The sequence below is a fragment of the Podarcis erhardii genome, assembly GCF_964252035.2.
Source record: "Podarcis erhardii genome assembly, chromosome: 18".
In the NCBI taxonomy this organism is placed as follows: domain Eukaryota; kingdom Metazoa; phylum Chordata; class Lepidosauria; order Squamata; family Lacertidae; genus Podarcis; species Podarcis erhardii.
Genome location: NC_138516.1, coordinates 3,622,311 through 3,646,222, shown reverse-complemented (window position 1 = coordinate 3,646,222; position 23,912 = coordinate 3,622,311). Strand labels below are relative to the sequence as shown.

The 23,912-nt window shown below is 46.7% G+C and overlaps 2 protein-coding genes across 5 annotated transcripts in view; one reads left to right on the top strand and one right to left on the bottom strand.

The window, feature by feature from the left end:
• UHRF1 (ubiquitin like with PHD and ring finger domains 1) overlaps positions 1–8,243 on the bottom strand; it is a 33,807-nt gene extending 25,564 nt beyond the window's left edge. The window contains exon 1 of one of the 3 annotated variants that reach the window (XM_081846116.1): positions 7,937–8,243. The gene's annotated coding sequence lies outside the window, so the exon portion shown is untranslated. Of the gene's footprint in view, positions 1–1,472; positions 1,525–1,656; positions 1,723–7,936 lie in introns of those variants that run through there. The other 2 variants (XM_081846114.1, XM_081846115.1) reach the window with 2 other exon arrangements.
• A 6,279-nt stretch (positions 8,244–14,522) lies between these two features.
• Positions 14,523–19,681, top strand: ARRDC5 (arrestin domain containing 5). Of its 2 annotated transcripts, none has more exons than XM_081846387.1 (3): positions 14,523–14,846; positions 16,921–17,071; positions 19,077–19,681. In XM_081846387.1, exons 1-3 carry the CDS (start codon positions 14,584–14,586, stop codon positions 19,557–19,559), a joined length of 897 nt encoding a protein of 298 aa, XP_081702513.1. In that variant the 5' UTR covers positions 14,523–14,583; the 3' UTR covers positions 19,560–19,681. The 2 variants fall into 2 exon arrangements, with proteins under 2 accessions (XP_081702513.1, XP_081702512.1); XM_081846386.1 differs by having other exon boundaries at positions 14,525–14,833; positions 16,863–17,071.
• The last annotated feature ends 4,231 nt before the right edge of the window (positions 19,682–23,912 follow it).

Here is a 23,912-nt window from a genome sequence, read left to right as displayed (position 1 = left end):
TATGAGAACTGCATGCCGGACTGGCCTGATCCAGCAGGTTTCCTCTCACGTTCTCAAGCCCACAACCAGGAGCTGCATTATACCGAATCGGACCATGAAGAACCTAGCTACTGGGTCAGGCCAAAAGAACCCATCTGGCCCAACATCCCAGTGTGAAATTTGCCTGGCACGTGTTTTACACCTTCCTGCCCCCTTGATATTGTGCCCCCCCCCCGAGCTCCTCAGAAACATCCCCCTTCGCTTTCCCAGACCCCAGCAACTCTTCCAGTCTCTCCCTATGCGCCCCCCCATGCACACATGTACATATATACTAGGCACATCCCCTCATATGCAAACCCAATTACTACCAGCACCCCCGATTCCTTCCAAGCCGCCACCACCCCAATCCCGCTGCCTGCTAAAGTACGGAATTTTTTATTTAACGCTTTTTATTGATTGCTTTTTAACTCAAGGCTCCCAAAGCAGTGAATGGCACTATCTACAGTATATACAGTGGTACCTCGGGTTAAGAACTTAATTCGTTCCAGAGGTCTGTTCTTAACCTGACACTGTTCTTAACCTGAGGTACCACTTTAGCTAATGGGGCCTCCTGCTGCCGCCGGAGCACGATTTCTGTTCTCATCCTGAAGCAAAGTTCTTAACCTGAAGCACTATTTCTGGGTTAGCGGAGTCTGTAACCTGAAGCGTATGTAACCCGAGGTACCAGTGTGTGTGTGTGTGTGTGTGTACACACACACACATACACATTAACAAACGTAACAAAATAAAAGTATTATTATTATTTTATTATTTTTCTTTTCTTTTCCTTCTCCTCCTGCAATGAGGCTACATTTTAATATTTTAATGTTCCATATATTTTAATGTTGTATTTTATTTTTGTTTTTAAGTTTGTAATCATTCATCTTGTTTTTTATTATTGCTTGTAAGCTGCTCTGAGCCCGGCCTTGGCTGGGGAGGGCGGGGTATAAATAAAAAAATATTATTATTATTATTATTATTAATTATTCATTCTCCTACCCCTTTCCCACCCCTAGTGAAGCACAGGGCGAAAGTGCCCCTTTCCCCCCCCACCCTCCTATAGATTCTGCCCCATGAGTCCCCTCAGAAGTAGGCCATCCACTTTGAGCCCCCCACCACCACCACCAGCCCCCCTGCTCACCCCACATTTGCCCCCCCCCACTGTCGTTTGCCAGGAATACGCAACCCCTCGTTGCCACCAGCCCCCCTTAAACCCCACAGCCCCCCCACCACCAAAACAACCCCCTCGCCTGCTGCTACCCCCTTTGTCTCACTATTTTATGCAACCCCCCCCCCACAAAAAGTGCACCCCCCCCACTTTGCACGCCCCCAACCCCAAAAAGCGACTCCCCCTCTCCACAATGAATGAGCCCTACGCCCGCCTTCATTAAAAAGAGCCCCAGCCCCACAATTACGCACCCCAGCGACAAAAATCCCCTCAGAGCCGGTCTTACCCAGCGCGACCTCTCAGCCAAACTTGGGCTTCTCTCGCTCCCGCATTTTTTTTTTCCTTTCCCGCCCCGCCTTTTTTTCCATCTCTCTCTCCACCTCCACCACCCATTGGCTGAGTCCCCGGATAGCGGCGAACCGCATTGGCCGCCGCTTAAGGCACCGCCCCCCGTCCCCGCCCCCGCCTACCAAAAGCAAGTTCGCCTGCGCCACGTTCCCACTGCGCGAAGTGCGTGTGTCTCGTTTCCCTTCTCCCTCGCGCGCGCCACAAAAATTGAAAAAAACCGCCCCCGGCGCGAGGGTTGGGACGGGAATTTGAGAGCAGCTCTCGCGATATTATGTAAAAGAGCAGGCCGAGGGAGCTGGAAGGAGAGCGCTTTATGCTTCTGAGTTCATTTAAAGGGGCAGGCGGTGAAATAAATATTCATCAACAACAACCACCTTAATTTTAAAAAGCTATTGAGATTATGGAAGGGCTCTCTGTAGTAGCACCACGGAAATTGAAATAATTTCAATTGCCACTCTAAACTCAATTGCATAAATCCCATTTCAGAAATAAATGGCATTTCTTTTGCTTTTATGCTATTGAACTTCACTTTAATACAAAAAATTCCTTCCAGTAGCACCTTAAAGACCAACTAAGTTAGTTCTAGGTATGAGCTTTCGTGTGCATGCACACTTCTTCAGATACACTGAAACAGAAGTCACCAGACCCTTCTATATAGTGAGAAGGTGGGGAGGGGTATTACTACTCACAAAACAAATTCCTTCCAGTAGCACCTTAAAGACCAACTAAGTCAGTTCTTGGTATGAGCTTTCGTGTGCATGCACACTTCTTCAGATGTGTATCTGAAGAAGTGTGCATGCACACGAAAGCTCATACCAAGAACTGACTTAGTTGGTCTTTAAGGTGCTACTGGAAGGAATTTGTTTTGTTTTGACTATGGCAGACCAACACGGCTACCTATCTGTAACTGATACTACTCACAAGACAGAGAAACCAGTAGGAGAACACTTCAGTCTCCCAGGACATTCTATACAAGATCTCAAAGTAGCTGTTCTATTACAAAGGAATTTCAGAAATAGACTGGAAAAAGAAGCTGCTGAATTGCAACTTATTACCAAACTTAAAACCATGGAGAGACCTGGTCTGAACAAAGACATTGGATTCTTATCTCATTATACATGACAAAGCCATTTTTCACTTTCTCACCCCTTGCTTTTTCCTGTAAGACCTATTGCAGTCGTTAAGTGTCGTCAACAGGCTCATCACAGCTATCTGCCAATCACCCACTCCCACCACCCTTCTGAGTAATACCCCTCCCCACCTTCTCACTATATAGAAGGGGCTGGTGACTTCTGTTTCAGTGTATCTGAAGAAGTGTGCATGCACACGAAAGCTCATACCAAGAACTGACTTAGTTGGTCTTTAAGGTGCTACTGGAAGGAATTTGTTTTGTTTTGACTATGGCAGACCAACACGGCTACCTATCTGTAACTGATACTACTCACAAGACAGAGAAACCAGTAGGAGAACACTTCAGTCTCCCAGGACATTCTATACAAGATCTCAAAGTAGCTGTTCTATTACAAAGGAATTTCAGAAATAGACTGGAAAAAGAAGCTGCTGAATTGCAACTTATTACCAAACTTAAAACCATGGAGAGACCTGGTCTGAACAAAGACATTGGATTCTTATCTCATTATACATGACACAGCCATTTTTCACCTTCTCACCCCTTGCTTTTTCCTGTAAGACCTATTGCAGTCGTTAAGAGTCGTCAACAGGCTCATCACAGCTATCTGCCAATCACCCACTCCCACCACCCTTCTGAGTAATACCCCTCCCCACCTTCTCACTATATAGAAGGGGCTGGTGACTTCTGTTTCAGTGTATCTGAAGAAGTGTGCATGCAAACGAAAGCTCATACCTAGAACTAACTTGGTTGGTCTTTAAGGTGCTACTGGAAGGAATTTTTTGTTTTGACTATGGCAGACCAACACGGCTACCTATCTGTAACTTCACTTTAATACATTAAAGATGTACCCACACGCACAAGAATAACGGAAAATAAACTACCTAGGCTGACTTAGCTCTGTTAATTTCAGCGGGTCTATTGCAAAGAGAATTTACCTGGATGCAAGTCACCCAAAATTAAAAACTGGATACTTATTGATCATTATCAATTAATTCATTAAAATGATGCATCTTCTGGACACGCCTAAAAACAAAAGGCAGTTAAGGCTGCAACTCTGTGATGGCTTATTTGTAAGATAGTTCCCTTAAATTTAAAAAGAGCATGCAGTTTCATTAAGTCCAGCAGGTTTCTTTCTTTTTAAAGGTTTTTTTTTTTTATTAACAATTCTCCCTAAAGACAGTAAAATTACAACTACAGAAGATGCAAATTGAATTAAGCCCAGAAGGTTTCAACTGAGAAATGCAACCATCTCAGGATTGTTGATTACATTAACACTTGTAGTTGGGACAAAGGGAATGAATAGATCTTGGTTCTTATTCAGCTTTTTGCTCCTTTAATGCAGTAAGCCAGAAATTCCCAGAACAAAGACTTAAGGCCACATTCACGCCATGGGCTTAAGGCACTATGAGGCTGCTTTGAACAATCAGGAGTTGTTAGGAGACCCCCTCTTCCTCTCCCAGAGATGTCTGGGAAGAAAGATCAATTGTTAAACCACTCAGGGAATGGCATAACACCCACAAACCCTGGCTTAGTAGGAGAGCACCTTCAGTACAAGCAGAACGTCTCAGGTTTGATCCTTAGAGTCTCCAGGAAAGGCTGGGGGGGGGGAGAACAAGTAAACCACCTTTGAGCTTCTTTGAGATAAAGGTGGAATAGGAAGAAGCCTGGAGAAGAGGAGGTTAAGGGGTGATATGATAGCCACGTTCAAATATATAAAAGGATGTTACATAGAGGAGGGAGAAAGGTTGTTTTCTGCTGCTCCAGAGAAGCGGACACGGAGCAATGGATCCAAACTACAAGAAAGAAGATTCCACCTAAACATTAGGAAGAACTTCCTGACAGTAAGAGCATATATATCCGAGTTTCTCACACTGTCTAACCACTATGCCACGCTGTTGGCACTACAACTCCCATCATCCACAGCCAGATTGGCCAATAGTTGAGGATGATGGGAGTTGTAATCCGACATCATCTGGCAACCCAAGGTTGAAGAGCACTGGATTAAAAGATCCAAGGGAGAGATAAACCAATAATGTCCTCATTAATTTGGGTTTACGTAACCTAAACAAAGGGATGGGGGTGGCACTGTGGTCTAAACCACTGAGCCTCTTGAGCTTGCCGATCAGAAGGTCGGCGGTTCGAATCCCCGTGATGGGGTGAGCTCCCGTAGCTCGGTCCAAGCTCCTGCCAACCTAGCAGTTTGAAAGCATGTCAAAGTGCAAGTAGATAAATAGCTACCACTCGGGCGGGAAGATAAACTGTGTGTCCGTGCGCTGCTCTGGTTTTGCCCGAAGCGGCTTAGTCATGCTGGCCACATGACCCGGAAAAACTGTCTGCGGACAAATGTTGACTGCCTTGGCCAGTAAAGTGAGATGAGCGCTGCAACCTGAGAGTCGTTCACAACTGGACTTAACTGTCAGGGGTCCCTTTACCTTTCCCTTTAACCGTAACAAAATACCCCCCAAGATATTACTCCAAAGGTCAAAAGCTGGAGCTGTGGAGAACGCCATCTCCACTTCTGGAACAACAAGATCAGCCTCTGACAACCTCATAGTTGGACTACAACTCCCATGAGGCCCCAGCCAGCATGGCGGCAAAGGCTGAAGCAGATTTGCAAGCTTGCCGCCTTCATGTTCCAGAAGCTGCTTAATTGCACTTCCTCCTGTTACGGCCTGCAGTAGGAAAACCACAAAGCATCAGTTTGTCTGCAAGCCCCACCAAAGTGCAGCTGTCTATAGATAGGGACAGACCCAATTGCTCCATGACAAACAAAAAAAAAACTTTAGAAATCCCTGTCTCACTTTCCTGCAAGAAACAACAACACAGGCGGCATTGCTCACACCATTTCAACGGCAACCTGGGCTGAAAAAGGTTTGGTCTCTTGCCATTCCCTCCAAGGGGCTCCCATTTTATCTTCACACCAGCCCTGCCAAGTGGGCCAGGTGTGGAGACTGCAGTCCCCAGAAGTTGGGGTTGAGGATGGGAGTTTGCAGCTTAGCAATGCCTGGAGGACCACAAGCAAAACGATTCTAAAATGTTCACCGACTGCAGCTGTTTCCCCCTCATCCATTGCATGGGGTTGGGCTAGATGATCCTTAGTGCCCCGTCCAGCTCAAAAATTCTTTGAATACTCATATTCCTTTCAAAAGCCACCCTCAGCCTGGGGATATTCAATGGGTTGGATTCAATTATGCCCTGCTCAGAACAGACCCACCAAAAGAAAATAAAGCTAAGTTAACTCCAATGGGTAAGAGCTAGGGGTGAACCAATGGAGGAGAAAACTGAATAATATTATAATTTTAGAATACTTAACTGTGAAGATACATAGATGAGGTCAGTGAGAAAGAGGATTGAATTATTTGAAGATATTGAATTGTTTGAGTAGGTTTGAACAATTTGGGGCAATTAACATGTTAAAAGTTAAATAAACCTTGTGGAAGGAGGAGTGTTAAGGTATATAGAAGTGTACATATGGTTGATTTGAATATGTTATTATGGAATATTATTGAATATGTACATTATTGAATATGTACCCAATGTATCAGCCGCCTGGGGTTTCACTGTTTGTGTTTTGGTGGTTGCTAAAAAATTTTATATAAGTTCACTCCAATGGGTTCTAGTCAGAATAGGACTGACTCCCACCCCTTAATTCAGACACAGGCAAACTTGGGCCCTCCAGATGCTTCGGACTACAATTCCCATCATCCCTAGCTAACAGGACCAGATGGAAAAGGACTATGACTTGGGGCCAGAATAAACCAATAGGTGTATGCACCCGTTTTCTTAGGAATAAGTCCCATTGAACTCAATGAAACGTACTTCTCAAAAACTTAAAAATTTCAAGGGGGAACAAGACTGACTGTTGTGCAAAAGGCTGGCAACAATCACACTGTTTGTTTCTGCTAAAACAGGCTCTCTCAGCCCCCCAGATGTTTTGAAACTGCAATTCCCATCATCCTTGACCACTGGTCCTGCTAGCTAGGGATCATGGGAGTTGTAGGCCAAAAACATCTGGAGGGCCGAGGTTGAGGAAGCCTGTGCTAAATCTGAGGTGGAGCAAAGCAAACCTTGACCCTGTCGATTTCAGTGGGATTTCTAGCAAGCTTTCTTCCAAGGACTCAGGGGGGGATATCCAACTTTAGCCACTCAAGAGTAGATCCGTTCATGGGCGTGACCAGGATTTATTTGGGGAGGGGCAGGCTTTATGTCCGGAAGGGCGAAACTGAGTTATCTGCCACACAATTGGTCAGTGAGTTCTTTTTATTTATTTATTTACTTGATTTAAGGGGGGCAGCTCAATGGGTCTACTCTCAGTGTGGCTAACATTGGCCATTACCCCACATTGATAATACTATAGATGCTATGCTACTTGGGAGCAAATCCCAGTACAGTGATACCTAGGGTTAAGTACTTAATTCGTTCCGGAGGTCCGTACTTAACCTGAAACTGTTCTTAACCTGAAGCACCACTTTAGCTAACGGGGCCTCCTGCTGCTGCCGCGCCGCCAGAGCACGATTTCTGTTCTCAACCTGAAGCAAAGTTCTTAACCTGAAGCATTATTTCTGGGTTAGCGGAGTATGTAACCTGAAGCGTATGTAACCCGAGGTAGCACTGTAAACCTAATTGGGACCTCCTTTCCCACTTGAAGGCATGACCAAACTTGGCCCTCCAGCTGTTTGGGGACTCCAGTTCCCATCATCCCTGACCACTGGTCCTGTTACCTAGGGATGATGGGAGTTGTAGTCCCCAAACAGCTGGAGGGCCAAGTTTGGCCATGCCTGCATGCAGAGGCTTTCACTCTGCACCACGCCACAGGGATGACGTGGAAGTCCGTGCACAGGTCTAAAAGTGGTTTTTTCCCTTCACATTCATTGCAATGAATGCTCCTACTCCAGCGTATGTTTCATGAATGCGTGTGGCCGTTTTTTTAAAAAATGTGTGGTCAGCTACCCACCGCTGCAGCCCTTGCCCTGCAACGATCTGGGAGTTAAGTCCATCTGGCTTAACTGAGTAGACTGGAAGGGCAGAATATAGACTCTGCTTAAACAACGAACAGTATATTAGCAGTATATGAAGGTTAACAGAAAATTGCAGCTTATTTTCCCGCTATTGCAGCACCACCACCCCTCTGGCAGCCGACCCACCCCGCAAATTTCTTCTGCAATGCTGGGCAGCACTTACGTGGGGGCAGATCGCCTTGAGATCCACCACACGCTCCACTTCTGAAATACCATTGCTTTACGGATTTCTGTCTTACAAAGGACACTCACCTGGTTTACTTGTCTTTTTTTAAAAAAAAAACAACAACAACTTCTCTCTCTTTCTCTCGGCTCTGCTTCTTTGCAAATCCGAAGACGGGGAAAGCGCGCCTTTTCTCCTTCCTCCGATGGAAAAATTAATAAAAAAATTAAAACTGTATCACTCAATCCCAAATGCTTCCGTTTGATCCAGGTATAGATCTCACGTGGCAATATTATACATATTATATTATATATATTTTATATGTATATATATGTCTGAGTGTCTATAAAAAAAAGCTGGAAGCGAAAGGTCTCCCGCAACTGGAGCAGCCCGCGCAAAATGCTCCTTTTTTACGCCTCCAGTCTTTAGAGTTTGGCGGGGAAAGTTGCTGCGGGCCGTTCGGAGCCTCCTGATTGGTCGGCGGTGGCGGGAACTGGGAGGAAGTGGGCGTGGCTTCATCCCGGCTCACTTGCCATTCCGGCCTGCCGCTCGGAGGGTTGAGTGCGCATGCGCGACGAATGATAGCTCGACTGAGCAAGAGATTTTGTTGCTGTTCAGTCATTCAGTCTTGTCCGCCTCTTCGTGACCCCCTGGACCAGAGCATGCCAGGCCCTCCTGTCTTCCACTGCCTCCCACAGTTTGGTCAAACTCATATTAGCTGCTTCAAGAACACTGTCCCACCATCTTGTCCTCCATCGTCCCCTTCTCCTTGTGCCCTCCATCTTTCCCAACATCAGGGTCTTTTCCAGGGAGTCTTCTCTTCTCATGAGGTGGCCAAAGTCTTGGAGCCTCAGCTTCAGGATCTGTCCTTCCAGTGAGCACTCAGGGCTGATTTCCTTCAGAATGGAGAGGTTTGATCTTCTTGCAGTCCATGGGACTCTCAAGAGTCTCCTCCAGCACCATAGTTCAAAAGCATCCATTCTTTGGTGATCAGCCTTCTTTCTGGTCCAGCTCTCACTTCCATACATCACGACTGGGAAAACCAGAGCTTTAACTATACGTATAGGGAAATTTAAAAAATATATACCACAAGCAGGACTAAAGTCTTAATTTATTTTTTAAGGGATTTGTTGTTGTTGTTTAGTTGCGCCCGACTCTTCGTGACCCCCTGGACCAGAGCACGCCAGGCCCTCCTGTCTTCCACTGCCTCCCACAGTTTGGTCAAACTCATGCTGGTAGCTTCGAGAACACTGTCCCACCATCTCGTCCTCTATCGTCCCCTTCTCCTTGTGCTCTCCATCTTTCCCAACATCAGGGTCTTTTCCAGGGAGTCTTCTCTTCTCATGAGGTGGCCAAAGTCTTGGAGCCTCAGCTTCAGGATCTGTCCTTCCAGTGAGCACTCAGGGCTGATTTCCTTCAGAATGGAGAGGTTGGATCTTCTTGCAGTCCATGGGACTCTCAAGAGTCTCCTCCAGCACCAGAATTCAAAAGCATCCATTCTTCGGCGATCTGCCTTCTTTATGGTCCAGCTCTCACTTCCATACATCACTACTGGGAAAACCATAGCTTGAACTATACGGACCCTTGTTGGCAAGGTGATGTCTCTGCTTTTTAAGATGCTGTCCAGGTTTGTCATTGCTTTTCTCCCAAGAAGCAGGCGTCTTTTCATTTCGTGGCTGCTGTCACCATCTGCAGTGATCATGGAGCCCAAGAAAGTAAAATCTCTCACTGCCTCCATTTCTTCCCCTTCTATTTGCCAGGAGGTGAGGGGACCAGTGGCCAGGATCTTTGCTTGTTTTGATGTTTAGCTTCAAGAGATTACTGTACTTGAAACGCTCAGCTTGACCCGATCATCCCAGCTCTGGAAACTGTTTTGCTTTTGCCTCTTGAGGTTGCAAACCCTCTACTCATTTACCTGGGCGTAAGCGGTGTTCAGTTCAATGGCAGTTACTTTTGAGTAGGGATGTGCAAAAATTAATTTAGTTTGCAACAATGAATATATCAAATTTGCGTTTTCTGGGACTGTGAAAACACCACCCATTTAAAGCAGAAGTCTTCTCCCAAATAATATTTGGAATCGTATTATTAAGTGTGCTGGGAATTGGACCCCTGACCATTAGGTCCAGTCGTGGCCGACTCTTGGCTCATCTCGCTTTACTGGCCAAGGGATCCAGCGTACAGCTTCCAGGTCATGTGGGCAGCAGGACTAAGCCGCTGCCACAGCGAACCACAGCAGCGTACAGAAACACAGTTTACCTTCCTGCCAGAGTGGTACCTATTTATCTACTTGCACTTTGAGGTGCTTTCGAACTGCTAGGTTGGCAGGAGCAGGGACCGAGCAACGGGCACTCACCCCATCGCAGGGAATCAAACTGCCAACCGGCAAGTCCTAAACTCTGTGGTTTAACCCACAGCACCACCCACGTCTTACCTGATTGCTTTTGATCAGTCCTTTAGGTCATGTTTCCTCACTTTTCTTTTTGTCCATAAAAGCTCAAACACACACACACACACACACACACACACACACACAGCCCTACCAGAGATGAACTGGCGGGGAAACCATCAAAAAATACAAAATAGTGTGTGTCATTTTAACAGGTGAATTTCTTCAAATTTCTTCAATGAGGGGTCTTAATAAATATGATTTTGGGTGTGAAGAATTGAAATCTGCTGCTGTTTTTGTGACTGGACAATGTTTAGCTTGGTAAGTCTATGTTTGATGAAGAAGCACATAAACTGTATCCGGGAAACCAAAGAATTTTAATTTTACCCTGTGAAAATGTCAGGCAATGATAAATAATAATATATAACTGCAATTACTTGGCAATCATTTTTAATTATTTCTGTGCAATTTTACCCACATTTTACTTACCAGGCAAAACTGAATTACTGTATATTGACGCTCAGTGACTAGGTACCTTAGAACTGTATTAATTTAACTAAAGTTCCCAAGTCATGTTACAATTTTTTGGCACCCCTCATTTTTGGAATTTGAAAGCTGAAAAATCCAATATACCCTAATACAACCACAATGGGAAAATATTTCTAAATATCTTGTTTTGTCTAGCATGCCAGCAAAGTTTTAAAATTTTTTGCTTTATGTCAAGCCTATAGACTTCAGAGTGCCTTGCTACACCCTAATTAAGCATGCTGACTTGCTCAAAATGGCTAAATCCCATCATTTAATTTGCATAGTATTATCAAATTCCAATATTCAGTATTATCCTTCCAATGTTATCTTGACTACCATAATCATATCAAAGAGTGAAATGGCTGAAAGAGTCAAACATATCCCAGTTGTATTCATTCAGGATTTTGAAGAGAGGCAAAGGCATTTAAATTAAAGTCTTAAATTTACTCAGCAATGCTGATTGTTGTTATCAGCACAATTGCTGCTTTTATGAGGAGTCTCTGTGCTGATTTTGTAAAAGTTTAAGCCCTAATTTAATTGTCGTGGACTGTGCTTTTTGCATTCATTGCCAATTAGCATTCTTATCTCCCCCTTCATTCCTGGCAGTTTAACTTTTCATTCATCAGGTGAAACTTTTGTTGCATCTTGGGTCCTCTAACCTGCAAAAGCTTGCATCAGAACACATTTACTTTTTATAACAAAACCCAGAGTAAAATTAACCCAGAGTAAAATTAAAATTAATAATTATTTTAACCCAGAGTTAAAAGCATGTGCACATCACTACAGAGGTTAATATAATCATCTCAGCAATAACCAACATTTGTCAGATATTTAATTATTACTAATAAATAACAAGTCTCTTAAAGGCACTGTGAGGCTCTTTGATTTTCTTTGTTGCCACACTGGAAATACTGGAACAATTTGTTCGACAAAAAAGAGAAAAAAGATGATGGATCTCTAAAGGTATCTCTAAAGATCTCTGACAGGTCCAGTCGTGGATGACTCTGGGGTTGCAGCGATCATCTCGCTTTACTGGCCGAGGGAGCCGGCGTCCAGCTTCCGGGTCATGTGGCCGGCATGACTAAACCGCTTCTGGCAAACCAGAGCAGCGCACGGAAACGCCGTTTACCTTCCCGCTGGAGTGGTACCTATTTATCTACTTGCGCTTTGAGGTGCTTTTGAACTGCTAGGTGGACAGGAGCAGGGACCGAGCAACGGGAGCGGATTCGAACCACCGACCTTCTGATCAGCAAGCCCTAGGCTCAGTCCTTTAGACCACAGCGCCACCCGCATGGTCTACTGGGGATTTATTATATAGAACTGTGATGTCCTGAGTATGATGTTCCTGTCTCATATCCTCCCACAGAGAACAAAACCTCGGAGGCTGAACTTAAAATCCCAGAAATTTCACACCCACGCTATATATTTAAAACACCTTTTTACTGCGTTAAGAATCCTGGGAATTGTAGTTTACCCCCAGCAACGCTACAGTCCCAAGCACCTTTAACAGATTTCACTTCCCAAGCTTCTTTGAGGGGGGAGCTATGCACTTCAGGTGTGCTTCAGATGCATGGGGTGGAAGTATTTGGCAGGTCAGAAAGGTAACCCATTGTTGGCATCCATCAAGAGACAATGGAGTCTGCCTCCGGGGGTGAAGTCAAACCACTGTGTTAGCCAGGGCACTCTTAAGCATATCTGGTGGAAAGATCCCTCCGAGACCCCCCCCCGAGTTGTCAATCTTTTTTTAGGGGGGGGGAGCCCCCAAAGTTGTTGACTTTTTTAGGAAAGGTTCCCCAGATCCCCGGAGTTGTTGGCCTGTTTTTTAGGGAGTGGACTCAGGAGTTCTTCTAATTCATCCTCATGATTCAAATCACCACATATCAAAAAGTTAAAGCAATCACCAGTTTGTTGTTCTTTAAATAAATTGATAAAGACACAAACAATGAAGTTCCTGGCAAGTTTGTGTTTAAGTACAAAGCTGACGTTTTCAAATATTGTGGGGGTTGGGGTTGGGGTTGGGTATAAAGCAGTGACATCCTGAACCTAAAAAGGACCTAAAACTTGGGTCACAAAGGATGCAGCCCTAAATGCACTTATCTGAGAGTAAGCCCTGCTGAATTTAATAGGACCTTAAAACCCGCCCCCATCTTTAAAGGACTTTTTGTTTGTTTGTTTTTAACCACTATAGTGGTACCTCGGGATGCGAATGGGATCAGTTCCAGAGCCCCTTTCGCATCCCAAATGGAACGCAAAATGTGGCAGCGGTCTGCGTGTGCGCGGGTCGCGGGTCACATTTTGCCGCTATGTGCGTGATGTCATTTTGAGCATCTGCGCATGCATGAGCGGCAGAACCCAGAAGTAACGCACTCCGTTACTTCTGGGTTGCCGCGGAGTGCAATTCAAATGCACTCAACCCGAAGCGCATTCAACTCGAGGTATAATTGTAACTGCATGGAGAGCACGCTCTCAAGTTCATCTTTACCTCCCAACTGAGTCCTTATGGTAGTGCGCCCCCACTCAGCTTTCACCTCCCAGCGCACCAAATCTGAATGAATCCCTCCTCCACCTTTTCCCCCTTTGTGACCCCCTGGACCAGAGCACACCAGGCACTCCTGTCTTCCACTGCCTCCCGCAGTTTGGTCAAACTCATGCTAGTAGCTTCAAGAACACTGTCCCACCATCTCGTCCTCTGTTGTCCCCTTCTCCTTGTGCCCTCCATCTTTCCCAGCATCAGGGTCTTTTCCAAGGAGTCTTTTCTTCTCATGAGGTGGCCAAAGTACTGGAGCCTCAGCTTCAGGATCTGTCCTTCCAGTGAGCACTGGAATGAAGGAAATCAGTATCTGAAGAAGTGTGCAGTATCTGAAGAAGTGTGCATGTACACGAAAGCTCATACCAATAACAAACTTAGTTGGTCTCTAAGGTGCTACTATAAGGAATTTTTTTATTTTGTTTCGACTACGGCAGACCAACACTGCTACCTACCTGTTCCTTCAGAACAGATAGGTTTGATCTTCTTGCAGTCCATGGGACTCTCAAGAGTCTCCTCCAGCACCAGAATTCAAAAGCATCCATTCTTCGGCCATCAGCCTTCTTTATGGTCCAGCTCTCACTTCCATACATCACTGCTGGGAAAACCACAGCTTTAACTATATGGACCTTTGTCGGCAAAGTGGTGTCTCTTGTAGTAGCCAGAGGTATTATCCCTCCCCTAACACCCCATAACTCCCCATAGCAAGTAACTTGACTATTCAAGTGCTTTAAATGGTGTCACCATTGGGTTCTCCCTGTCAGGAGCTTGTCCTACACTCGAGTAGGACCCCGGCAGAGACACATGCTTGACTGGCATGTTCTCTCCCTCCTGGTCAATCGTTCGGGAGCTTCAAAAGCTTTCTTCTTCCTGAACATCACAGTGGCCAATGCCAACCAACACACTTAGGGATCCGCAAACCTCAGCAACTCAGCATTTTGGCTAATCTACTTTATTTACACAGAGCACTGCTACATGGCTCCCTCTCTCTCTAGCAGCAAAGAGAGAAAGAACAAAGGACAACAGTCCCACTTCACGGAACACAGTAACACAAACATCCTGTCTCCGCCACTTCCCACTCTGTGGAGTCAAAACATATACCGTCATGTGATAGACAACAATCCCATGACTGCAATCACGGAGCAGGAATTCTAACATTCCCTCTGCAAGCAGCTGCTCTTTCTTGAAACACACTGTTGTGATGTCACAAGCCCTTTTGACATCATCCAGCGCAGCCCTTGCAGGGATTCTAGACCCCGGAGGGAACAGTCTCCGGAGCTCCTTCCGGGCCACCCATGTCGGTGGTGAAGTCTATCGAGCTGGTGATTCCGAAGGATGTGTACGTAGCCGGCTCGGTGGTGGAAGGGCAACTGGTTCTCAGCCTCCACAGCACGCTGGTGGACCCCCTGGTGAAAGTCGAGCTGATCGGAAGAGGCTACCTTGAGTGGACCGAAGAGACCAACGTTGAGAAGGACTACAGCCAGCCGGGGACCTGCGTCAACAAGGCAGATTATGTCCACAAGACAAAAACTTTCAAGATAGAGCGTGAGGAAAGAGGGTCGTCTGTTGCTGCTTAAACTTTTTATTTGTGCACAAAAAATGGGGAGACAAATCTTAATATTAAAAAAAAAAAGTTGAGACCATACTGCTTACAGTTAAAATGCTGGCTATTCTTACCTCAGTTAGAGGTTTAAAGGGTTCTGCAATATTTTGTTTACCTGATGGACACTGTCAATTATGGGTCAGATCTACTTTATAATATTCTAGGCAGGGCACCAAACTGCAAGGGTCATATTCATAGAGAATCATACTCTTTTAAAAGGAATGCAAGAGGATGTCATGCACATTTTTCAATTACATGTTAAAAGAATATGATTCCCTATGAATATAACCCCAAACTACTAAAACTCTTGGGCTTACCGATCAGAAGGTCGGCAGTTCGAATCCCTGTAATGGAGTGAGCTCCCGTTGCTCGGTTCCTGCTCCTGCCCACCTAGCAGTTCGAAAGCATGTCAAAGTGCAAGTAGATAAATAGGTACCGCTCCAGCGGGAAGGTAAACGGTGTTTCCGTGCGCTGCTCTGGTTCGCCAGAAGGGGCTTAGTCATGCTGTATACTGGCTCCCTTGGCCAGTAAAGCGAGATGAGCGCCGCAACCCCAGAGTCGGCCACGACTGGACCTAACCATCCAGGTGTCGTTTACCTTTACCTTTAATCTAGCCCAACTCCCTGCAAATGCAGGAATCTTCTGCCCAACATAGGGCTGAAACCCACGATTCAAAATCTCATGCTCTACGGACTGAGCTATCTCAGCTTCAGTGATGTCTTCTCATCCTGAAAGCCCAGGACTTCCAGACATACAGCCCAGGGCTTGTGTCCCAGGGCAGTCACTTTGGCGCTGCTAATGCAGCAAAAGCAACTCAGGAAGCTGCAGTTACAAGTTGCCTGTCTCTGCGGCCACAGCACGTGATGTGATTCTCCAGCCCCAGAGGTGCACTCCGCTGTTATCTCAAGACAGATGCCAGCAAAAAAATTTTTAAAAAATAAAATAAATAAACAAGCCCAGGTTTGAAAAGGAGACTTCCCTCCCCAGATCTGGACTGCAGGGCCTGATAACGAACGCAAGAGGGCCTCTGAGCACAGGAAGAGAGTCGTCATAGCTGAGGAGTCATCATAACAAGTTCCCTAGTATCTTTCACAAAATGAGCACCTTGGCCTCCAGGCAGAACCAAAATAAGCATGTCAAAGAAGGTGTGTCGATCTTAAGAATTAACTTGATTGCAAGTTAATTGGGTTCCGGCTCCCATGAGCTAGACAATATTGAGCTAGCTGGACCAGGGGCCTGGCTCTGTCTATTTGTATTTGAACCAGGGTTCTATTCAGAACAATGAGGACTGGAACCTTACTTAAATTTTAGGGGAGGGGCTGTAGCTCAGTGATAGAGCACAGAAGGACCCGAATCTTGCTCTAGCCCATAGCTGTCAACCGTCCCTTATTTGGCAGGAAACTCCCTTATCCCAGCGCTGTGTCCCGCTGCTGTCCCTTATTGATGATGTCCCTTAAATTTCCCGGGTTTCAAAGGAAGCAGCTCCTCTCCCTCCCTCCCTCCCTGCCGGCCAGGGAGGAGGGAGGCTCCAACTGTGTTGCTTGGCTGCGTTGCTCACCCAATAAGGAGTCTAAGAACGACTGGGGGTGGAGCTTGCATGCCTTGTGCCGATCAAATCGGCCGCGTTGCCTGGGGACTCGCCTTTGCTCAGCGCTTCCCAGCGGAGAGTTGACGGTGGTTTTCCTTGCTGCATCCCCTTTGCCGGGTTGCTGCGCTGTGGGAACCACTGCTTGAGGCATCGTTTGGATGCTGGCTGGGCTTTCTGCCTTTGGCTCGGGAGCTAGTTGACTAAAATCCCTTATTTTGGCTGCTGGTCCCTTATTTTCAAATCTGTAAGTTGACAGCTATGCTCTAGGTTAGTCCTCACACGGGCAATTTCAAGCTAGTGGCTTCCCAGGGCTCACACGTCACCAAGAGCTCCAACCACAGCAATCGAAGAGAAAGTGAGAAGAATTTCTTTTTGGCCTGCAGGGAACTGGCTGGGTCCGGGTGTCCACCCTTTTGACTTCCACTTCGTCTTGCCTCCCAGGATCCCCTCCACCTTCACTAGCCGGGTCGGACGAATCAGCTACTTCCTCCAAGGCGTCTGCGCAACGAGGGAGCTTATTCTCCGGAAGCAGAAGAAGTACCTGCTGGTTCAAGGGATCTCCGTCTTCAGGCAGGACGTTGTCATATCGGAGGTCAGTCTCTCAGAGCTGCGGGTTCAAAGCGAGTTGCATTGCAGGAAGGCTGGACTACATGAGCCCTTGGAGATTCCTTCCAATGCAACAGTTCTATGGTTCTACAACTGAATCCTCCTTTCCCTTTTTGAGCTTGGCCAAATTCCGTTTTTCCGCTATCCACGGACACCACAAATCTTCTAAAGTTTCAGAAGTCCATTATTATTATTGTTGTTGTTGTTGTTGTTGTTGTTGTTACAGTCGTACCTTGGTTTTCGAACAGCTTCGTTCTCGAACGTTTCGGCTCCTGAATGCCACAGACCCGGAACTGAGTGTTCCTGTTTGCAAACTTCCATATTTTTCCATGATAAGACTAGGCTTTCCCCCCTAAAAAAAAAATATGGCAAAAATTAGGGGGCGTCTTATACACGGGGCCATCTCCCCCCATTTTCTTAAATCTGAGTCCCCCAAAATACATGGTCTTATACATGGGGGGTGTCTTATAGACGAAAAAATATGGTATTTTTGGAAGCCGAACATCCAACGGAGTTTCCGCAGCTTCCGGTTGAGTGCAGGAGCTTCCTGCAGCCAATCAGAAGCGGCGCTTGGGTTTCTGAACATTTTGGAAGTGAAACAGACTTCTGGAACTGATTCCGTTCGACTTCCAAGGTACGACTGTATTATTATTATTATTATTATTATTATTATTATTATTATTATTATTACTACTACTACTACTATTACTACTACTACAGTGGCACCTTGGTTTACGAACTTAATCCATTCCAGAAGTCTGTTCTTAAACCAAAGCATTCTTAAACCAAGGCGTGCTTTCCCATAGCAGCGGGGGACTCAATTTACAAATGGAGCATACTCAACAGGAAGCAGAACATGTTCTGCTTCCAAGGCAAAGTTCACAAACCAAAACACCTACTTCCAGGTTTGCATCGTTCTTAATCCAAGTTGTTCATAAACTAAGCTGTTCTTAAACCAAGGTGCCACTGTATTATTATTTCATATCCTACCCTTTTCTCCAAGGAGTTTAAGATGGCATGCTCAGTTGTCCAGCTCCCCATCATTTTATCTTCACAACAACCTTGGATAGTAAGTTAGACTGAGAGTGACCAGTGACAAGGCCAAGGTCACCCTATGAGTGAAGACTCAACCCTGGTCTTTCCCGGGTCCTAGTGTGACACACTAACCACTACAGAACACTGCTGAAGTTTCAATGTTGTATTTGATAGGAATAAGTTTCATTTATGCTCTGTAGTGGACCTACATTTTGCGGGGATAGCTCCAGAAGCGACTTTTGTCCACCTAGCTTTAGAAAAAATGGGTCTAGTAGACCCAATCTGTGTCACATGACTCAAATGGACTTTTGGCATATATTTCAACAATCTCAAAGAACCATCGTGCAAGGTTTGGTTAAAACCGGCACAGTTTTGAAAGGTTCAGCCTGCCATTTGATTCAAAAGGGTGCCCAGGGATATCCCAACATGAGCTAAAATCTCATTGATCTCAGGAACCATCATGCAGAATGTGGTTACAGTATCTCAGGAGGTGCTCAAAATGCATAACAAACATGAGATAGTCAAAACAAAACAAATTCCTTCCAGTAGCACCTTAAAGACCAACTAAGTCAGTTCTTGGTATGAGCTTTCGTGTGCATGCACACTTCTACTGGAAGGAATTTGTTTTGTTTTGACTATGGCAGACCAACACGGCTACCTATCTGTAACTGAAACATGAGATAGATTAGATCAGGCTTCCTCAACCTCGGCCCTCCAGATGTTTTGAGACTACAATTCCCATCATCCCTGACCGCTGGTCCTGCTAGCTAGGAATCATGGGAATTATAGGCCAAAAACATCTGGAGGGCCGAGGTTGAGGAAGCCTAGATTAGATGGATGGATGGATGATGGGTGATTTGGCTGCGGCCTGCTTCAGTGACAAGGAAATTCTTCTGTTCCTTACATTCACCTGGTGTTTGCATCCCCTTTCCTCCCGCTGCCCGACGGCTTTGAAGTTCCCCTTGGTGGTGGAAGTCGAGAAGGCCCTCCTGTACAACTGCTGCTTCAAGACCTCCCCCATCACCCTGCGCCTCTCCCTTGGCAAAAACATCTACGCGCCAGGAGATGACATCACTTTCACGACGGAGATCACCAACCGGACGGGGAAGTCCATCAAGAAAGTGGTCTTCGCCCTGCACACTGTGGTCCTCTACAAGGCCTACAACCTCCGGGCCGAGAAGCGCACTTTGGAGCAGCGGGAGGAGATGATGCGCCTGGAGTCTCACATCGGGAGAGGGTCCCCCTGCGAGGCCACCAAGATCAACAGCACCCTCTCCCTGCCCAAAGTCATGTCCGTCAGCAGCTCATGGAAGTCCGACGACATCATGGATGTCGGGTACGAGTTGACGGCCACCGTCCACTTCCCCTGGTGCATGAGCACCTTGGTGGCAAAGATCCCCATCATTATCCGGAATGAAATCGCAGATGTTCAGGAATAATCCAAAGAGTGTTAGGGCGAAGGATCATGGCTCCAGCACTCCAGAGACTCCTTTTACCAAGAGATGTTCATAGTTTTTGGAACCACCCAGGTGAATTAAAGTTTATGTTTACATTTTCATGACGCTTTCTGGTTCTGTTCTTGGCATCTAAGAAACTGATTATTTGTATATATACACACACACATCGGGGACGTGGGTGGCGCTGTGGGATAAACCACAGAGCCTAGGACTTGCCGATCTGAAGGTCGGCGGTTCGAATCCCCGTGATGGGGTGAGCTCCCGTCGCTCGGTCCCTGCTCCTGCCAACCTAGCAGTTCGAAAGCACCTCAAAGTGCACGTAGATAAATAGGTAAGGTAAATGGCATTTCCGTGCACTGCTCTGGTTCGCCAGAAGCGGCTTAGTCATGCCAGCCACATGACCCGGAAGCTGTACGCCGGCTCCCTCGGCCAGTAAAGCAAGATGAGCGCCCCAACCCCCAGAGTCGGTCACGACTGGACCTAACGGTCAGGGGTCCCTTTACCTATTGCACACACACATATATGTATATAGTGAGATTTTATGTCTGTTTATTTGGGGGGGGGGGTATCAGCTGCCTCAGGAGACCCTTTGAGGTCCAAAAGTCAGGGTAGAAATAAATCATTTTTCAAGCATAAGAACATAAGAGGAGCCTTCTGATTCAGGCTAATGATCAGACTGTCTCTCCTGAGTGGCGCATGCTCTGGTTATCTCCCACTTGGACTACTGCAATGCACTCTATGTGGGGCTACCTTTGAAGGTGACCCGGAAACTACAACTAATCCAGAATGCGGCAGCTAGACTGGGGAATGGGGGCGGCCGCCGAGACCACATAACACCGGTCTTGAAAGACCTACATTGGCTCCCAGTACGTTTCTGAGCACAATTCAAAGTGTTGGTGCTGGCCTTTAAAGCCCTAAACGGCCTCAGCCCAGTATACCTGAAGGAGCGTCTCCACCCCCATCGTTCTGCCCGGACACTGAGGTCCAGCGCTGAGGGCCTTCTGGCGGTTCCCTCGTTGCAAGGTTACAGGGAACTAGGCAGAGGGTCTTCTTGGTGGTGGCACCCACCTTGTGGAATGCCCTCCCACCAGATGTCAAGGAAATAAATAACTGTCTGACTTTTAGAATCATAGAATGCTAGAGTTGGAAGAGACCACAAGGGCCATCGAGTCCAACCCCCTGCCAAGCAGGAAACACCATCAGAGCACTCCTGACATATGGTTGTCAAGCCTCTGCTTAAAGACCTCCAAAGAAGGAGACTCCACCACACTCCTGGGCAGCAAATTCCACTGTCGAACAGCTCTTACTGTCAGGAAGTTCTTCCTAATGTTTAGGTGGAATCTTCTTTCTTGTAGTTTGGAGCCATTGCTCCGTGTCCGCTTCTCTGGAGCAGCAGAAAACAACCTTTCTCCCTCCTCTATGTGACATCCTTTTATATATTTGAACATGGCTATCATATCACCCCTTAACCTCCTCTTCTCCAGGCTAAACATGCCCAGCTCCCTTAGCCGTTCCTCATAAGGCATCGTTTCCAGGCCTTGGACCATTTTGGTTGCCCTCCTCTGGACACGTTCCAGTTTGTCAGTGTCCTTCTTGAACTGTGGTGCCCAGAACTGGACACAGTACTCCAGGTGAGGTCTGACCAGAGCAGAATACAGTGGCACTATTACTTCCCTTGATCTAGATGCTATACTCCTATTGATGCAGCCCAGAATTGCATTGGCTTTTTTAGCTGCCGCGTCACACTGTTGGCTCATGTCAAGTTTGTGGTCAACCAAGACTCCTAGATCCTTTTCACATGTACTGCTCTCAAGCCAGGTGTCCCCCATCTTGTATTTGTGCCTCTCATTTTTTTTGCCCAAGTGCAATACTTTACATTTCTCCCTGAAGGCAGCCCTGTTTAGGGAAGCTTTTAATGTTTGACGTTTTATCGTGTTTAATATTGGGAGCCACAAAGAGTGGCTGGGGAAACCCAGCCAGATGGGCAGGGTAGAATTTTTATTTTTATTTTTATTTATGGCCCACCTAGTCCAGCATCCTGTTCTCACAGTGGCCAGACAGATGTTCCAATTGGAAGTTCACAAGCAGAATCCAAACTTGTGATTCCCAGAAACAGGGATTCAGGACATTACTGCCTCTCTCATCGACCATCGACCATGACATCCTTCTGGACCGTCTTGAGGGGCTGGGAGCTGGGGGCACTGTCATACAGTGGTTCCGCTCCTTCCTCCTGGGCCGTGTTCAGAAAGTGGTGGTGGGCGATGATCACTTGTGGGGTGCCTCAGGGTTCTGTCCTCTCCCCCATGCTTTTCAACATCTACATGCAGCCGCTGGGAGGGATCATCAGGAGGTTTGGGCTGGGTGTTCATCAGTATGCAGATGATACCCAGCTCTACCTCTCTTTTAAATCAGAACCAGTGAAGGCGGTAAAGGTCCTGTGTGAGTGTCTGGAAGCGGTTGGAGGATGGATGGCGGCTAACAGATTGAGGTTGAATCCTGACAAGACAGAAGTACTGTTTTTGGGGGACAGGAGGCGGGCAGGTGTGGAGGATTCCCTGGTCCTGAATGGGGTAACTGTGCCCCTGAAGGACCAGGTGCGCAGCCTGGGAGTCATTTTGGACTCACAGCTGTCCATGGAGGCACAGGTCAAATCTGTATCCAGGGCAGCTGTTTACCAGCTCCATCTGGTACGTAGGCTGAGACCCTATCTGCCTGCGGACTGTCTCGCCAGAGTGGTACATGCTCTGGTTATCTCCCGCTTGGACTACTGCAATGCGCTCTATGTGGGGCTACCTTTGAAGGTGACCCGGAAACTACAACTAATACAGAATGCGGCAGCTAGACTGGTGACTGGGAGCGGCCGCCGAGACCATATAACACCGGTCTTGAAAGACCTACATTACGTTTCCGAGCACAATTCAAAGTGTTGGTGCTGACCTTTAAAGCCCTAAATGGCCTCGGTCCAGTATATCTGAAGGAGCGTCTCCTCCCCCATCGTTCTGCCCGGACACTGAGGTCCAGCTCCGAGGGCCTTCTGGCGGTTCCCTCACTGCGAGAGGCCAAGTTGCAGGGAACCAGGCAGAGGGCCTTCTCGGTGGTGGCGCCCGCCCTGTGGAATGCTCTCCCATCGGATGTCAAGGCGATGGACAACTACCTGACATTCAGAAGACATCTGAAGGCAGCCCTGTTCAGGGAAGTTTTTAATATGTGACATTTTAGTGCATTTTTTATCTCTGTTGGAAGCCGCCCAGAGTGGCTGGGGAAACCCAGCCAGATGGGCGGGGTACAAATAATAAATTATTATTATTATTATTATTATTATCTCTTGGTGGACAGAGAACGTGGTGATTGTGGCCAGCAGCAACTGACAGGCTTATCCACCAGGAATGTGTCCAAACCTTTTAAAACCAAGTTGGTGGCCATCCTTATCCATCCTTTTGATGCTCCACCCCATATCTGGCGATCCTCAAAGCACGAATTAAAAATGCACCTCCCGTCCACCCACACTTGTAAGAAATCAGTTGTTTACTTTTTTCAGCACCCTGCTGTTTTGTTTAGGCAAGCTTATCCAGATGTGCTTTATCTCTTTTTTAGCTGCTTTTGACATTAAATGATCTTTTAAACAATTTTAAGTACCGATTCTTAAGCTGGATTCTTATCAATGATTTTAACATTTTGCTTTATATTTTTCTAAACAGCTTAGAGGTTTTGTTTGTTTGTTCACAATCAAGCAGCATTTTCTTAAATAAAAGGTGATCATTGTAACAGAGGAGATGTTCTCACCACTGACAACAGGGTTCTGAGGTTGATCGTTGGTGACCCCCCTGCCTCAAATCAAGGGCTGCAAACACACCATAAAGAGGGGATGCGGCTGGCGCTGTGCTCTAAACCACTGAGCCTCTTGGGCTTGCCGATCAGAAGGTCAGCGGTTCGAATCCCCGCGATGGGGTGAGCTCCCGTTGCTCTGTCCCAACCTAGCAGTTCGAAAGCACACCAGCACAAGTAGATAAACAGGTACCGCTCTGGCAGGAAGGTAAACAGTGTTTCCATGCGCTCTGGTTTCCGTCACGGGGTCCCGTTGCACCAAGAGCGGTTTAGTCCTGCTGGCCACATGACCCGGAAAGCTGTCTGTGGACAAACGCCGTCTCCCTTGGCCTGAAAGCGAGATGAGCACCACAACCCCATAGTCACCTTTGACTGGACTTAACCGTCCAGGGGTCCTTTACTGTTAAGTTGTGGGCGAACATATCAGACGACACAGCGATTCTTCAAACAGCTCTTGTTTATTCCGAGGCCAGAACAGAACTGAACTGAAGGGCTCAGTCAGCCTGCTTA

Coding starts and splice junctions, on each gene's coding strand:
- ARRDC5 (XM_081846386.1), top strand. CDS start 14,584: ATGTCGGTGGTGAAGTCTATCGAGCTGGTGATTCCGAAGGATGTGTAC. Junction 14,834..16,862: donor AAAAACTTTCAAGATAGAGC/GTGAGGAAAGAG, acceptor TTTGGCCTGCAG/GGAACTGGCTGGGTCCGGGT. Junction 17,072..19,076: donor AGGACGTTGTCATATCGGAG/GTCAGTCTCTCA, acceptor ACGGCTTTGAAG/TTCCCCTTGGTGGTGGAAGT.